Source organism: Ranitomeya imitator, chromosome 2 (assembly GCF_032444005.1).
Source record: "Ranitomeya imitator isolate aRanImi1 chromosome 2, aRanImi1.pri, whole genome shotgun sequence".
NCBI lineage: Eukaryota > Metazoa > Chordata > Amphibia > Anura > Dendrobatidae > Ranitomeya > Ranitomeya imitator.
The window spans coordinates 833,518,764-833,537,855 of NC_091283.1; the positions used below are offsets into that span (position 1 = coordinate 833,518,764).

General features: G+C 39.6%; 1 protein-coding gene across 1 annotated transcript in view; it reads left to right on the forward strand.

Moving 5' to 3' along the window:
* Positions 1–11,684, forward strand: part of LOC138667827 (T-cell surface glycoprotein CD4-like) — a 47,093-nt gene extending 35,409 nt beyond the window's left edge. The window contains exons 6-10 of the mRNA XM_069755914.1: positions 40–384; positions 5,132–5,398; positions 8,721–8,845; positions 9,590–9,657; positions 11,052–11,684. Coding sequence (XP_069612015.1) covers positions 40–384; positions 5,132–5,398; positions 8,721–8,845; positions 9,590–9,657; positions 11,052–11,094 — 848 coding nt within the window. The 3' untranslated portion in view covers positions 11,095–11,684. The remainder of the gene's footprint in view (positions 1–39; positions 385–5,131; positions 5,399–8,720; positions 8,846–9,589; positions 9,658–11,051) is intronic.
* Positions 11,685–19,092: the final 7,408 nt, after the last annotated feature.

Consider the following 19,092-nt stretch of genomic DNA (forward strand, 5'->3'; position numbering starts at 1 on the left):
TAACACCCTTCTTCGATCTCCTTTTGATGATTTTTGCAGGATTCCATGACTTTCCTTCCATAGTCTACGCCTCAGATAAAAGCCCGGTCACCATTCCGTGGATCTTCAACTTTAATATTCGGAAAAATCCCATGTCCTCCGATGCCCACGTAGAAGAAGGATCCATCAGTTACTCGTCCCAGATCCTCAGTCGGCTCAGTGTCACGGATGGTGCTGCTAGCTGGCCCAGAAAGAGCGATGAGAAGGAGGCATCCGAGAAACCCAACGACCTGAGTGTTCATCTCACAAAGCCTAAAAGTGGCAAATATCAGATGGAGATCCTTCTAAAGATCGGCAAAAGGAGGAAGGAGCTGAGGAGGGAGGTGTGTGTGGCCGGCCTCACGGGTAAGAAACTTACAGATAGTTCTCCAGCTCTGTTTTATTATCTCAGATCCCTGATTTAGTACCTTAAAGCTCTGACTTATTATCTCGGAGCCCTAATTTATATTCTCTGATCCCTGATTTATTCTATCAGAGCCCTGATTTATTATCTCGTAGGGCTGGTTTAGCATCTAAGAGCCCTGACTTATTATCACAAGACGCTGACTTACTATCTCAGAGCTCTTGCTTATTATCTCAGAGCCCTGATTTAGTACCTTGAAGCCCTGACTTATAATTTGGGATCCCTGATAGCATCACAGAGAACTGACACTATCTCAAAAGTCTGATTTACTCTCTCAAAGTCTTGACTTATTATATTGAAGAGCTGGGTTAGTATCTCAGATCCCTGACTCATTATCTGAGTCCCCTCGCTTATTATCTCAGTGCCCTGACTTATCTCAGGACACTGACTTATTAGCTCTATAATAATAATAATCTTTATTTTTATATAGCGCTAACATATTCCGCAGCGCTTTACAGTTTGCACACATTATCATCACTGTCCCTCTAATATATTACTTAAGAACTTAAGGGTTTATTATCTCAGAGTCTTTGTTTAGTATCTCAGAGCTCTGATTTATTATATCAGACTTCAGATATGTCCCTGGACCTGGTTTAAGAGCGAGCAGCCTACCATGTTTGATCCAAGTTGTTATCTAGAAGAAAGGTCAGCTATAAGTACTAGGTGACTTACAGGATCATTACAGAGCCTCACATGTCATTTCAATGCATAATTTCTTAGATCAAGCCATGAATTTTCATAATACTCGCACTACAGACATTCCCTTTGAAATGGCATTTTCAAGAGTGGTCTAATATGTCAGAGCTGTCTTATTATCTCAGGGAAAGACAAGCTAAGACAGGCCTGACTCATTACATTTGAGCCTGACTTATCATCCCACAATCTTACTTATTATCTCAGAGATCTGAGCTGGGAGCTGATTACACTTAGATCTGGCTAACTTTCATCACAAAACATCTGCTATATTTCTTGTTTCCTGACTTACTATGGTAAAGCTTCACTTATTATCACAGAGCCCTCAATTAATCTCTCAGAGCTTGACTTATTGACTCAGCCTTCATTTATTATCTCAGAGTCCTGACTTATTATTTCAGAGCCCTAACTTATTCTCTCAGAGCTCTGAGTTATTATCTCAGAAACGCCATTTATTATCACAGAGCCCTCACTTATTTTCTCACAGCCTTCACTTATTACGTCAGAGTCTGACTTATTATCTCAGAGTCGTTGCTTAATATCTCAGTCTTCCCTTAATATTTCAAAGCTCCGTTTTGTTATCTCATAGCCCTGACTTATTATCTTAGAATCTGACATATTATCTCAGTCTTCACTTATTATTTCAAAGCTCTTATTGTCTCATAGGCCTGATTTATTATTTTAGAGTCAGACGTGTTATCTCAGTCTTCACTTAATATATCAGAGTCCTGACTTATTACTTCAGTTGTCACTTATTATTTCAAAGCTCTGTCTTATTATCTCATAGTCTTGATTTATACTGTCAGAGCTCCAAGTTATCTCATTGCCCTGACTTTTTATCTCAGAATCTTCACTTATTATCTCAGAGACCAACTTACATAACTAGTTTCTGGTTTCATTTCTGGTTTCATATCTGGTTTAATGGAGAGCAGCCTTTTATGTCAGGCGACCTGACTTATCATCTCACAGCCTTACCTAATATCTTGAGAGAAAATATATATATATACAGGTCCTTCTCAAAAAATTAGCATATAGTGTTAAATTTCATTATTTACCATAATGTAATGATTACAATTAAACTTTCATATATTATAGATTCATTATCCACCAACTGAAATTTGTCAGGTCTTTTATTGTTTTAATACTGATGATTTTGGCATACAACTCCTGATAACCCAAAAAACCTGTCTCAATAAATTAGCATATTTCACCCATCCAATCAAATAAAAGTGTTTTTTAATAACAAACAAAAAAAACAACAAATAATAATGTTCAGTTATGCACTCAATACTTGGTCGGGAATCCTTTGGCAGAAATGACTGCTTCAATGCGGCGTGGCATGGAGGCAATCAGCCTGTGACACTGCTGAGATGCTATGGAGGCCCAGGATGCTTCAATAGCGGCCTTAAGCTCATCCAGAGTGTTGGGTCTTGCGTCTCTCAACTTTCTCTTCACAATATCCCACAGATTCTCTATGGGGTTCAGGTCAGGAGAGTTGGCAGGCCAATTGAGCACAGTAATACCATGGTCAGTAAACCATTTACCAGTGGTTTTGGTACTGTGAGCAGGTGCCAGGTCGTGCTGAAAAATGAAATCTTCATCTCCATAAAGCATTTCAGCCGATGGAAGCATGAAGTGCTCCAAAATCTCCTGATAGCTAGCTGCATTGACCCTGCCCTTGATGAAACACAGTGGACCAACACCAGCAGCTGACATGGCACCCCACACCATCACTGACTGTGGGGACTTGACACTGGACTTCAGGCATTTTGGCATTTCCTTCTCCCCAGTCTTCCTCCAGACTCTGGCACCTTGATTTCCGAATGACATGCAAAATTTGCTTTCATCAGAAAAAAGTACTTGGGACCACTTAGCAACAGTCCAGTGCTGCTTCTCTGTAGCTCAAAAGTGGCTTTACCTGGGGAATGCGGCACCTGTAGCCCATTTCCTGCACACGCCTGTGCACGGTGGCTCTGGATGTTTCCACACCAGACTCAGTCCACTGCTTCCTCAGGTTCCCCAAGGTCTGGAATCGGTCCTTCTCCACAATCTTCCTCAGGGTCCGGTCTCCTCTTCTCGTTGTACAGCGTTTTCTGCCACATTGTTTCCTTCCAACAGACTTACCATTGAGGTGCCTTGATACAGCACTCTGGGAACAGCCTATTTGTTGAGAAATTTCTTTCTGGGTCTTACCCTCTTGCTTGAGGGTGTCAATGATGGCCTTCTTGACATCTGTCAGGTCGCTAGTCTTACCCATGATGGGGGTTTTGAGTAATGAACCAGGCAGGGAGTTTATAAAAGCCTCAGGTATCTTTTGCATGTGTTTAGAGTTAATTAGTTGATTCAGAAGATTAGGGTAATAGGTCGAATTAGAGAACCTTTTCTTGATATGCTAATTTATTGAGACAGGTTTTTTGGGTTATCAGGAGTTGTATGCCAAAATCATCAGTATTAAAACAATAAAAGACCTGACAAATTTCAGTTGGTGGATAATGAATCTATAATATATGAAAGTTTAATTGTAATCATTACATTATGGTAAATAATGAAATTTAACACTATATGCTAATTTTTTGAGAAGGACCTGTATATATGCTATTTTCATCTGAACCTGACCTATAATTTATGAAAAAGACCCGTTCTCCTGTTGTGACCACTCTCTTGACAGCTTGACAGCTGCAGACAATCAGTAGCTGCTTGTGGGCAGCAACCTTGACATATCGTCTGTGCTAGAAAAAGCAGTGTGATTGGCAGCAGCGGTCTTTTTTTTTTTTTTAAACTTTCTAACCACCTTGGATCCATTCAGGAAACGTAAGAGTTGCGGCTAACCCCCTTAAAGGGGTATTCCCATCTTATAATAGTAATATCACCAGGAAATGCCATCACTTTATGATTGATGGGGGCGTTGATCTTGAGAGGTGGTCCCACTGAGAATAGCAACATTCATCATTATAAGATAGGAACTACCCCTTTAATTTAGAAATTCCGACTTACTATAATAAAGTCTAATCTCATAATAATAAAAAAAAAATAAAATAAAAAATTATCTCAGAGCTTTCCATCTAGTATCTCAAAAATGACTCGTTTTCACGCCTTTTTTTATTGTGATTATTTTTAATAGTCTAGAAAAAAGCCATTTAAAAAGGGCATTTTTTTATTCATTTATTTTTTTTTAAATGGCATGGCTGCTTTTTTTGTGATTTTTTTTTTTATGACTTTATCAAAAATGAAAACTATAATTCAAAATGTCATAACTTCAATTGGAAATCATGTGAACAATAAAAAAAAAACAACACAATTCTTACCTGCATAGCAAAAATAAATGTAAGAAGTACAGAAGAATTTTCCATTAAATGATGGCTGCTCTCCTATCGTTTCCATGGTTACGAGAAAAGAGATAATTAATAAGAGCCGATCTGATCCCTCACGTGGCAAGATGAGGTTACCAAGGCTGCGGCCGTCACCGTCCGGCAGAAATTCTATTTCTAGAATCAATTTTCTTACATGTGCAATAATTGGTGAACAGAGAGGAAAACGGAGAAGACGATGGTAAGAACAATGTTTTCGTTATTGAAAACGAGAACATCAAACACTTGGGGTATGTTCACACCATGGGCATTTTGAAAAGGATTTTTTTGGGAAATTTTCTGCATGAAATATTCTTGATGCCTCCACTAGGTGGTGCTAAAGAGTTTGTATGCCGTGAGCTCCCTCTAGTGGTGGCTGCAGGTAATCAGACTCCAATCTTTTAACTCCATCACTTTGTATAGGTGTCAGAAAAGAAGGAGCGGCGACTGCTATGAAGATACATTAAGAAATTAATTAGAATGGAATTTTCTATGTATTTTAGATAAGAAAAGAAAAAGATGTAGAAGGGTAGAAGATCCCATTAAGTCAAATACAGTCAGGAATTTTTGCTTTCTTCTTTTTATCTTTTGCTTATCTTCTTGGCACTTGTGAACGACCTCATGTCTACGTCACCATTCTTTTTCACAGTGTCCAATTCAGAAAGTGCCGTCAGCATGGACACCAAGGTCCCGCTCCACTGTGCTATAAACTGCATGGAGAGCAACAAGAAGCTGTGCTGGCATCAAATGAAGACAAATCGTGAGACGTGTGGACGAGACGGGCAGAGTTCTGTGAATGTAGAAGTTACAGCTGGAAATGAGACTAAGACCGCCTGGACCTGCAGCGTCACTGATGGGAAAAACAGGATAATCAGTGTCAACGTGACATTAAGTCGGGAAGGCGACTCGGACTTAAGTATGTCTTACCCCACGCTTTACCTGAGCAAGACCAGTTGTGTTTTCATATTTTTACATATAGGGGGCAGTATTATGGTAGTTATATTCCTGTACATAGGGGCAGTATTATAGTAGTTATATTCTTGTACATAGGAGGCAGTATTATAGTAGTTATATTCTTGTACATAGGGGCAGTATTATAGTAGTTATATTCTTGTACATAGGGAGCAGTATTATAGTAGTTATATTCTTGTACATAGGAGCAGTATTATAATAGTTATATTCTTGTACATAGGAGCAGTATTATAGTAGTTATATTCTTGTACATAGGGAGCAGTATTATAGTAGTTATATTCTTGTACATAGGGGGCAGTATTATAGTAGTTATATTCTTGTACATAGGGGCAGTATTATAGTAGTTATATTCTTGTACATAGAGGACAGTATTATAGTAGTTATATTCTTGTACATAGAGGACAGTATTATAGTAGTTATATTCTTGTACATAGGAGTAGTATTATACTAGTTATATTCCTGTACATAGGAGCAGTATTATAGTAGTTATATTCTTGTACATAGGAGCAGTATTATAGTAGTTATATTCTTGTACATAGGAGGCAGTATTATAGTAGTTATATTCTTGTACATAGGGGGCAGTATTATAGTAGTTATATTCTTGTACATAGGGGCAGTATTATAGTAGTTATATTCTTGTACATAGAGGACAGTATTATAGTAGTTATATTCTTGTACATAGAGGACAGTATTATAGTAGTTATATTCTTGTACATAGGAGTAGTATTATACTAGTTATATTCCTGTACATAGGAGCAGTATTATAGTAGTTATATTCTTGTACATAGGAGCAGTATTATAGTAGTTATATTCTTGTACATAGGAGGCAGTATTATAGTAGTTATATTCTTGTACATAGGGGCAGTATTATAGTAGTTATATTTTTGTACATAGGGGCTGTATTATAGTAGTTATATTTTTGTACATAGGAGCAGTATTATAGTAGTTATATTCTTGTACATAGGGGCAGTATTATAGTAGTTATATTCCTGTGCATAGGGGCAGTATTATAGTAGTTATATTCTTGTACATAGGAGCAGTATTATAGTAGTTATATTCCTGTGCATTGGGAGCAGTATTATAGTAGTTATATTCTTGTACATAGGGGCAGTATTATAGTAGTCATATTCTTGTACATAGGGGCAGTATTATAGTAGTTATATTCTTGTATATAGGGGGCAGTATTATAGTAGTTATATTCCTGTACATAGGGGCAGTATTATAGTAGTTATATTCTTGTACATAGGAGCAGTATTATAGTAGTTATATTCTTGTACATAGGAGCAGTATTATAATAGTTATATTATTGCACATAGGAGCAGTATTATAGTAGTTATATTCTTGTACATAGGGAGCAGTATTATAGTAGTTATATTCTTGTACACAGGGGCAGTATTATAGTAGTTATATTCTTGTACATAGGAGCAGTATTATAGTAGTTATATTCTTGTACATAGGGGCAGTATTATAGTAGTTATATTCTTGTACATAGGAGCAGTATTATAATAGTTATATTCTTGTACATAGGAGCAGTATTATAGTAGTTATATTCTTGTACATAGGGAGCAGTATTATAGTAGTTATATTCTTGTACATAGGGGCAGTATTATAGTAGTTATATTCTTGTACATAGGGAGCAGTATTATAGTAGTTATATTCTTGTACATAGGGGCAGTATTATAGTAGTTATATTCTTGTACATAGGAGCAGTATTATAATAGTTATATTCTTGAACATAGGAGCAGTATTATAGTAGTTATATTCTTGTACATAGGGGCAGTATTATAGTAGTTATATTCTTGTACATAGGAGCAGTATTATAGTAGTTATATTCTTGTACATAGGGAGCAGTATTATAGTAGTCATATTCTTGTACATAGGGGCAGTATTATAGTAGTTATATTCTTGTACATAGGGAGCAGTATTATAGTAGTTATATTCTTGTACATAGGGGCAGTATTATAGTAGTTATATTCTTGTACATAGGAGCAGTATTATAATAGTTATATTCTTGTACATAGGAGCAGTATTATAGTAGTTATATTCTTGTACATAGGGAGCACTATTATAGTAGTTATATTCTTGTACATAGGGGCATAATTATAGTAGTTATATTCTTGTACATAGGGGCATAATTATAGTAGTTATATTCTTGTACATAGGGGGCAGTATTATAGTAGTAATATTCTTGTACATAGGAGCAGTATTATAGTAGTTATATTCTTGTACATAGGGGCAGTATTATAGCAGTTATATTCTTGTACATAGGAGCAGTATTATAGTAGTTATATTCTTGTACATAGGAGCAGTATTATAGTAGTTATATTCTTGTACATAGGGGCAGTATTATAGTAGTCATATTCTTGTACATAGGGGCAGTATTATAGTAGTTATATTCTTGTATATAGGGGGCAGTATTATAGTAGTTATATTCTTGTACATAGAGGCAGTATTATAGTAGTTATATTCTTGTACATAGGAGCAGTATTATAATAGTTATATTCTTGTACATAGGAGAAGTATTATAGTAGTTATATTCTTGTACATAGGGGGCAGTATTATAGCAGTTATATTCTTGTACATAGGGGCTGTATTATAGTAGTTATATTCTTGTACATAGGGGGCAGTATTATAGTAGTTATATTCTTGTACATAGGAGCAGTATTATAGTAGTTATATTCTTGTACATAGGGGCAGTATTATAGCAGTTATATTCTTGTACATAGGAGCAGTATTATAGTAGTTATATTCTTGTACATAGGAGCAGTATTATAGTAGTTATATTCTTGTACATAGGGGCAGTATTATAGTAGTCATATTCTTGTACATAGGGGCAGTATTATAGTAGTTATATTCTTGTATATAGGGGGCAGTATTATAGTAGTTATATTCTTGTACATAGGGGCAGTATTATAGCAGTTATATTCTTGTACATAGGAGCAGTATTATAGTGGTTATATTCTTGTACATAGGAGCAGTATTATAGTAGTTATATTCTTGTACATAGGGGGCAGTATTATAGTAGTTATATTCTTGTACATAGGGGCAGTATTATAGTAGTCATATTCTTGTACATAGGGGCAGTATTATAGTAGTTATATTCTTGTATATAGGGGGCAGTATTATAGTAGTTATATTCTTTCACCTAAGGGCAGAATTATAATAGTTATATTTTTATACATAGTGGACACTAATATTGTATTAATTTAAAGCTGTTACAATTATTTTTCACCTGAAATGATAAATATATTTATTTGTTCTTGTAGCGGGGCAGTCAGCTTTCCTGGATCTGTCTAACTCTCGGTTTTGGGCGGCGGTTGGAGTGGGAATCTTCATACTTATATTAATTGTGGTCATCATAACTCTTGTAATTGCTCGGCATCGCAGGATGGTAAGAAACATTTACACATCTGCAATCTTTGCACCATGCTGACAGTGGCATCACACTTATATTATCTCTTTTTTCTCCCTTCTCGGCTCTGGGCTCTGACACATAAGCCGCGCTGTCACTTTGCCCGGCTCCAAATTGTCCCCTTTAAATGCTCCAAAATAAAATTGCCCGTACTCCATTTGGGGGAATCATTAAAGAAAATAAATTGATTTTTTATATTTCGTGGTGATTGTAGGTAGTCATTGACCTTGTGGAAGAAGAACCTACTAATCTAGAAGTGCAGCAGATCTCCCCTCTTATTAAAGTTCTTGGTATATTGCAGTAGAAAAGGCAACACTGTTTCATTCTCAGTCTCAATTTGTCTTATTAATCAGATTTTTCTAAAAAAAAAATCACTGGAAAACCCCTATAAAGTATGAGGATTGCTTTCTTTGACCTCTTCTTATACTTCGTAATGGTGCATGGTTATCAATGTTGTCCCATCCCCCGTCTCACCCATCATCCTTGCTTGGGATAACCCCGAAGTGGGAGTAACGCCTGTTTTTGGGCAGGACCTACACAAAGTCCACCTATTGTTCTCAGGGGTAGCACTGACCTTACTGGGATCTATATGGGAAAAATTTGAGGCAGTGCATGCAAATTAAGGACTGTTGGCAGCTATGATGAGGGATGACAGTCGGGCATGCCTGGGCTGAGTGCCTCACGTAACAGTCCTGCCTAAATTGGGTCTGCTTGTCTTTACAGAGGAGGGCACGGCAGCGGGCATGGCTGCTGGAGAACTTACACCAGAAAAGAAGATGTGAGTGTAAAGGGTAAGTGGTGTACTAGACTGGACTAGATTGAGAGGATGTAAAAGGCGATAGAGACGAGGGAGGAGATGTAGCGTAACACAAAACTGTGAAGGGCGATAGAGACGAGGGAGGAGATGTAGCATAGCGCAAAACTGTGAAGGGCGATAGAGACGAGGGAGGAGATGTAGCGTAGCGCAAAACTGTGAAGGGCGATAGAGACGAGGGAGGAGATGTAGCGTAGCGCAAAACTATGAAGGGCGATAGAGACGAGGGAGGAGATGTAGCATAGCGCAAAACTGTGAAGGGCGATAGAGACAAGGGAGGAGATGTAGCGTAGCGTAAAACTGTGAAGGGCGATAGAGACGAGGGAGGAGATGTAGCGTAGCGCAAAACTGTGAAGGGCGATAGAGACGAGGGAGGAGATGTAGCGTAGAGCAAAACTGTGAAGGGCGATAGAGACGAGGGAGGAGATGTAGTGTAGAGCAAAACTGTGAAGGGCGATAGAGACGAGGGAGGAGATGTAGTGTAGAGCAAAACTGTGAAGGGCGATAGAGACGAGGGAGGAGATTAGCGTAGCGCAAAACTGTGAAGGGCGGTAGAGACGAGGGAGGAGATGTAGCGTAGTGCAAAACTGTGAAGGGTGATAGAGACGAGGGAGGAGATGTAGCGTAGCGCAAAACTGTGAAGGGCAATAGAGACAAGGGAGGAGATGTAGCGTAGCGCAAAACTGTGAAGGGCAATAGAGACAAGGGAGGAGATGTAGCGTAGCGCAAAACTGTGAAGGGCTTTGTGAGTGAGAGAGATGAGTTTATATTGTACTGTGTAGCGGATGGGTAACCAGTGTAATGACTGGTACAGGGTGGAGGCATCTTTGTAGCGGCTGGGCAGAAATATGAACCTGACTACTGCATTCAGGACCGATTGGAGAGTTTATTATGAGGGAGACCGATCAGAAGAGAGGTGAAATTGTCCAGATGAGAATGAATAAGAGGAACAGGAAGAATTTTTGCAGTTTCAATGTAAGAAAAGCATCGGATTCTGGAAATGTTTTGACGTGTAGATGACATGGGAGAGTGATCGGATATAGGGAGTGAAGGAAAGATCTGTGTGAAATTTCACCCCGAGCTGCGGGGGAGTTATGGTTGAACCACCTAAGGTAATTGCAATAAGGGGTATAGGTAGATGAGTGGAGGGAGGGAACACAAGGAGTTCAGTTTAGGAGAGATTCAGTTTTAGATGGAGGGAGGACATGATGATAGAGACATCGGACAGACAATCCCTGGAATTTGTATGAAGCTGAGGGACGGGGTGCTATCAGGAGACTGCAAAGTGCAGTGAGCGTAATAATAATAATATGTAGATGCCATTTCTTTTCCTATCTCTCAGATTCTGATTTCCATTTTTTCTTCCTGCAGATTTGCACCCCAGCGGCTCAAGACAACATCTGATTACATCTAAGGTCATTCAGAAGAAATTGTACAGATCTCGACTGTCAGTCACTTGCAGAGCGTTGTGCCTTTCCTCAGCGGAGGATTCTCTTCCGAGCAATGTTTCCAGGAGGTGCTGCCATACTCATCCCACTAATTAGGGGCATTAGGTGTGAGCCACGCGGCCGCAAGGTGACGTCAAACTTCTCGGTGCAATGGAAAGGAATACAGATGCAAACTGGCGATATTGACGTTTCTTCTCCTGCGGCACTAAAGTTACAATCATGCAGATTGTTATTGAATTTCATCTTAATTTTGGTGCGGAATCGACACCAAAGATTGAATCAAATCCATTGTGTGTACAGACCCTTGTGGCTTCTTATTATCACATGAAGCTTCTTGCACTAGGTAAACCTTATGTTAAATACTTCACATTTTTTCCTTCGTGATTATAACATCCGACATGGATTTTTAGTGATTAAATACATTTATCGTCTTGTCTGTTTTTTTTATGATGTCTATTATGGATGAAATTGTCAGAAGCGAAAAATATTTCTACATCAAAACCGCTTGATATGTAGCAAAAATAAAATTGAAGCAAATTTTGATTTTTATGCAGGGATCCAAGAAGTATCGTTTCTCCTTTCGGAGAGTGACATGTTAAGCATGTCGAGATGAGGAGACTTAAAACAGCAATGCTTCTCTGGGAAATATGCAAATTGTCTCTTCAGAGAGGAAGAGGACTAGAACTCTAGTGCCACCTATTGGAAGTAGCAATCCTAACAGCCAATGTCGACCCTTTAACGAGCCTTGTCACATGACTTAGGATAAGAGCCAAACCAGACCTCATTTTGCAGACACTGTGTTTCGGGGTACTCCCCCTCGTCAGTGCAAAGTGGAGATCTGGTTTGGCTTTTATCCTAAGTCATGTGACAAGGCTCGTTAAAGGGTCAACATCGACTGTTAGGATTGCTACTTCCAATAGGTGGCACTAGAGTTCTAATCCTCTTCCTCTCTGAAGAGATGCTTATGCATCAATTTTTTAAAAAGTGGGTGAAGATCAGCCAGGAGAGGTGGCACACATAGAGTCTGATGGGCAACACTGCAAAATTTGTCCTTGTGCCTCGCCGACCTGCCACCCCGACATGCAGGTTCATCTGATGTATGGGCTCTTGTAACGCTCTAAATCTTATAAAATTGCTCACAGTGGGAAAAACAAGATAATAATATTGTAGTTAAGATTCCTTATAAATAGCTAACAAAAATAAAATAAATGATGTTACAAGGCAAGGTTTCAAGACTTGTGGTGTACTTAATTCTGTGCACTATATGTCCTATTGGGGGTCTCTACGTGGGAGAAACAGGACAGAAATTGAGAGCAAGAATGAGGTCTTCCTCATCACCTGCCCAATACAATCCCCACAGTGAAACATGGTGGTGGCAGCATCATGCTATGGGGGTGTTTTTCAGCTGCAGGGACAGGACGACTGGTTGTCATTGAAGGAAACATGAATGCGGCAAAGTACAGAGATATCCTGGATGAAAACCTCTTCCAGAGGGCTCTGGACCTCAGACTTGGCCGAAGCTTCACCTTCCAACCAGACAATGACCCTTAGCACACAGCTAAAATAACAAAGGAGCGGCTTCAGAACAACTCTGTGACCATTCCTGACCGGCCCAGCCAGAGTCCTGACCTAAATCCACTGGAGCATCTCTGGAGAGACCTGAAAATGGCGTCCACCAACGTTCACCATCCAACCTGAAGGAACTGGAGAGGATCTGCAAGGAAGAATGGCCGAGGATCCCCAAATCCAGGGGTGGAACACTTGTGGCATCATTCCCAAGAAGACTCATGGCTGCACTAGCTCAAAAGGTTCTACTCAATACTGAGCAAAGGGTCTGAAGACTTATGACCATGTGATATTTCCGTTTCTCTTTTTTAATAAATTTGCCAAAATTCCTACATTTCTGTTTTTTTTCAGTCTAGATGGGGTGCAGAGTGAACATTAATGAGAAAAAAAATAAACTTTTTTGAATTTACCAAATGGCTGCAATGAAACAAAGAGTGAAAAATGTAAAGGGGTCTGAAAAATTTCCAAACCCACTGTATGTTCACCGTCCTGGTATATATCGTGGGGAAAATAAGTATTTGATCCAATTTTGCAAGTTTCCCACCTAGATAAAATAGAGAGGTCTGTAATTGTTATATCACTTCAACTGTGAGAGACAGAATCTAAAAATAAAAACAGAAAATCACATTGTGTGATTTTTTTAAAATAATTAAATTGCATTTTATTATATGAAATAAGTATTTGATCACCGACCAACCAGCAGGAATTCTGGTTCTCACAGACCTGTTAGTTTTTTCTGTAAGAAGCCTCCTACTCTGCAGTCATTACCTGTATTAATTGAACCTGTTTGACATCGTTACCAGAATTAAAGACACTTGTCCACACTCTCAATCAATCACACTTGAACCTCTCCACCATGGCCAAGACCAAAGAGCTGTCTAAGGACACCAGGGGCAAAATTATAGACCTGCACAAGGCTGGGATGAGCTATAGGACAAAAGGTAAACAGCTTGGTGAGAAGGCAACAACTGTTGGCACAATTATTAAAAAATGGAAGAAACATAAGTTGACTGTCAATCTTGGTCGGTCTGGGGCTCCATGCAAGATCTCGTCTCGTGGGGTAAGGTTTTTTCTGAGAAAGGTCAGCAATTAGACCAGAATCACATGGGAGGACCTGGTCAATGACCTGAAGAGAGCTGGGACCACAGTCAAACATTACTGTTAGTAACACACTACACCGTCATGGATTAAAATTCTGCAGGGGACGGAAGGTCCCCCTGCTCATGCCAGCACATGTTCAGACCCTTTTTAAGTTCGCCAATGACCATGTGAATTATCCACAGGAGGTATTGGAGAAGGTCTTGGGGTCAGATGAGACCAAAATAGAACTTATTGGTATAAACTCAAGAACACTGTCCCAACCATGAAGCATGGTGGGGGAAACATCATATTTTGGGGGTGATTTTCTGCAAAGGGGACAGGACATCTGCACCGTATTGAAGGGAGGATGGATGGGGTCATGTATCGCGAGATTTTGACCAAAATCCTTCTTCCCTCAGTAAGAGCATTGATGGGTCGTGGCTGGGTCTTCCAGCATGACAATGACCCAAACACACGGCCAGGACGGCAAAGGAGCGGCTCCACAAGAAGCAACTCAAGCTCCTGGAGTATCCTAGCCAGTCTCCAGACCTGAAGCCAATAGGAAATCTTTGGAGGCAGCTGAAACTCAATGTTGCCCAGCGACATCCCTGAAACCTGAAAGATCTGGAGAAGATCTGTATGGAGGAGGGGGCCAAAATCCCTGCTGCAGTGTGTGCAAAGTTAGTCAAGAACTACAGGAAACATTTGACCTGTAACTGCAAACAAAGGTTTTTGTTCCAAATATTAAGTTCTGTTTTTCTATTGTATCAAATTCTTATTACTTATTTCATGCAATAAAATGCAAATTAATGATGGCATGTAAAAATGATACAATGTGATTTTCTGGATTTTTTTTAGATTCTGTATCTCACAGCTGAAGAGTACCTACGATAAAAATTGCAGACCGCTCCATTGTTTGTAGAGGGGGAAACTTACAAAATCAGCAGTGTATCAAATACTTATTTTCCTCACTTTATGTCCCTCATCCTGGTTCCATCATGATATATACTGTATGCTCCCCTTCCTGGTATATATGTTCACAATCCTGGTATATACCTTCCCTATTATGGCATTTATGTTCCCCATCCTGGTGTATATGTCCTACATCTTCGACACAAGTTGGTATATATGTTCCCCATCCTGGAATATATGTCCCTTATCCTGGGCCTCATCCTGCTATATATGTTCATCATCCTGGTATACTTGACCTCAATCCTGGTATATATGTTCCCCATCCTGGGGTACAACCTGGTATATTTGTCCCCCATCCAGGTATATATGTTCCCTATCCTGGTTTGTTGTTTATTTTTTATGTTTTGTTACAGGGGGAATGAGTATCTTTGGATTAGGTGTAAGGTGAGTATAATGGTTGTTTATTATTTTCTGGTTTGTTTTTTTTTACAGGGGACAAGGGCTTCAATGGAATAGGCATAATGTGAGGAGAACTTTGTCTTTGTTTTATAAATAAATGTGTAAAGCAGGGTGTTTTGTTTTATTTCAAATAAAGGATTTTATTCTTGCTCTGTGTTTATTTCAATACTTACTACGGGGTTAGTAATGGAGAGGCATCTTATAGACGCCTCTCCATTACTAACCCTTGGGCTTGATGTCACCTGACAATACAAAGCTGACATCAACCCCACAAATATTACCCCACTTGCCACCACGACAGGGCAAGTAGGAAGAGCAAGGTTAAGAGCCAGATTTGGTGCATCTTATGGATGCGCCATTTCTGGGGCAGCTGATGGCTCATGTTGGTATCCTGGGAGGGGGGGGGCAATATCTCTGACCACTTCCCAGTCTATAAATATCAACCCGCTGCTGTCTATTTATCCTTTGCTGGTTTGAATTTATAGGGGGATCCTACATGATTTTTTTTTCTGTGGTCCCCCGTAAATTCACCAGTAAAGGCTAAGCAAACACCTGTGAGCTGTTATTAATAGCCTGTGAACATTATGGGGTATTACCCCTTTTCCCGGATTATTAACATCAGCCCCCAGCCCTGGGTTTTCCCCTGCTGATTATGAAAATTGCTTGGCAGCCACACAGTTTTTTTTTTATTTAATTCTTTTTTTTTACACAGGAGTTACATAGCTGCTGCTGAATACAGCTCCCATCATTGTCTCCTGGTCGCGCTGATATATATAAAGGACTTTAGGGCACACAGCTTGGCAGTTACACATCAAAGTAGAGGTACAGACCTTAATGGTTACACATCGATTACACATCTGAGTAAAGGCACGTAGCAATGCATTAACAGTAAAAATAGTTTTCTAGTATAATGCACAAAAGTTGGTAGCTACCAACACCAGTTTCTGTCTATAACCCAGCATGTTTAGTACAGATTACAGTATTACTCACCAGTCACTGCAGGTGGTTGCAGTTCAGGTTGGCGAGCTCATAACCTGCAATTACTTCTCCATTGAGTTCTGCCTTGTACCAGGCAAAGATGACAATCACAGAATGTGGTCGTCGACCACTCACAGTATCCTGGGCAGCTTCTCCTCCAGAGCATTCTCGCTAGCAGGTCCAATATACATTGAAGTCCAAAGCTGTACATAGAGGACCGCCATCATTCCATTGGCTTACAGAGTCACTACTCCCCTTGACATGGCCATGGCCAACCACAGAACCTCTAACTGCAAAAGCGCCGGTGTGCAATGGTTGTGTCACACTCTGCAACATATCCACTCACTAATTACTATGGAACCTACCGCCTTATATTCTGTCTCCACCTGGGGAAGAGGCAACACACTGTGTAGTCCACACATCACCTCACACAACCCACGTTCCCACTGTTCACAAAGCACTTCCAACTTTCAGGTGATATTCTGTAAGGTCCCTGGGAGAGGTAGCCATGGGCAAGCTGCCGCTTCTCCTCTCTCTGACGCTCTACAGACAAAATGTGTCCCCGTCCCGGTGTGCTACCGTGTGTGGGCTGCATCACACTGACTTGTGGCCCATAGGCCTCCACTGGCTCCAGGCTTTCATCTTCCAGAACCTTAGCAGCAAACAATCCAGGGGACACTAATTCGTTAAAACAGTCAAACGTTTACTTGGCAGCTTAAGGCTATTACAATCAGGCGTATAGGATAGGGCACAACGGGTTACAGTCTTTTCCACAGGTACCAGAGATAACTTCAGCTCTAGTTCTCGGTATGGGTAGAGCTTCCCTCTTGCTAAATTCTCCAGCACTAGAAATTCTTTTCCATCACAAGCAGTGCACCCGGATTCCATCACCTCCCGATTCTGAGAATTTGAATCCATCTTTCCCTACAGCTCCTCAGGCTTAGTGCGCCTACGGGCCCCAATGTCCATCTCAAGTTTCCCAGGTGACAGACAGATTTGCACGGAAGGGTTCTATGGCAATCCACTGCCCCGAGTAACAGGCTCACATTGTCCCTAGCAGCCTATTGCCTATGACCACTGCTGTCACTTCACCACACTTTCTCCAACTGAGAACTTGACACTTCCTAAACTAGGCACTCACTCTCAGTACCCCCTCCCTAATCTGGGCCGGTCGTTACAATTAACCCTGTCTAGGCTAAACTGCAGCCCCAGAGGAATCTCCTTGTGCTTTACACATTGGCTGTAGTCATGTGGAGGAACCCCTGCAGCGTGTTTTCCTCCACTACGTAAAAGTGAAATTCTGTTTTTGCTCATCACTGAACACTATGAGGTGAGACATGATGTGTTTTTGGTGGTTTCAGTAAATGTGAAGGTGGGATGTTTGATACATACTGTTACATTACTGATGATAGTATAACAGTGTTTACATCCCTCCTATAGATAAATAGATAGATAATAGATAGATAGATAGATAGATAGATAGATAGATAGATAGATAGATAGATAGATAGATAGATAGATGATAGATATATAGATAAAAGACAGATGATAGATATATTGATAGATAGATAATAGATAGATAGATAAAAGATAGATATATAATAGATAGAAAGATAGATAGATAGATAGATAGATAGATAGATAGATAGATAGATAGATAGATAGATAGATAGATAGAAAGATAATAGATGGATAGATAGATAATAGATAGATAGATAAAAGATAGATATATAATAGATAGATAGAAAGATAATAGATAGATAATAGAAAGATAGACAGATAGATAATAGATAGATAGACAATAGATAGATAATAGATGATAGATAGATAGATAGATAATAGATGATAGATAGATAGATAGATAGATAATAGATGATAGATAGATAGATAGATAGATAATAGATAGATAGACAATAGATAGATAATAGATGATAGATAGATAGATAGATAGATAGATAGATAATAGATGATAGATAGATAGATAGATAGATAGATAGATAGATAGATAGATAGATAGATAGATAGATAGATCCTGTATTATACTCCAGAGATGCACTCACTATTCTGCTGGTGCAGTCACTGTGTACATACATTACATTACTGATCCTGAGTTACATCCTGTATTATACTCCAGAGCTGCACTCACTATTCTGCTGGTGCAGTCACTGTGTACATACATTACATTACTGATCCTGAGTTACATCCTGTATTATACCCCAGAGCTGCACTCACTATTCTACTGGTGCAGTCACTGTGTACATACATTACATTACTGATCCTGAGTTACATCCTGTATTATACCCCAGAGCTGCACTCACTATTCTGCTGATGCAGTCACTGTGTACATACATTACATTACTGATCCTGAGTTACCTCCTGTATTATACTCCAGAGCTGCACTCACTATTCTGCTGGTGCAGTCACTGTGTACATACATTACTGATCCTGAGTTACATCCTGTATTATACCCCAGAGCTGCACTCACTATTCTACTGGTGCAGTCACTGTGTACATACATTACATTACTGATCCTGAGTTACATCCTGTATTATACCCCAGAGCTGCACTCACTATTCTGCTGGTGCAGTTACTGTGTACATACATTACATTACTGATCCTGAGTTACATCCTGTATTATACTACAGAGCTCCACTCACTATTCTGCTGGTGCAGTCACTGTGTACATACATTACATTACTGATCCTGAGTTACATCCTGTATTATACTCCAGAGCTGCACTCACTATTCTGCTGGTGCAGTCACTGTGTACTTACATTACATTCCTGATCCTGAGTTACATCCTGTATTATACTCCAGAGCTGCACTCACTATTCTGCTGGTGCAGTCACTGTGCACATACATTACATTACTGATCCTGAGTTACGTCCTGTATAATACTCCAGAGCTGCACTCACTATTCTGCTGGTGCAGTCACTGTGCACATACATTACATTACTGATCCTGAGTTA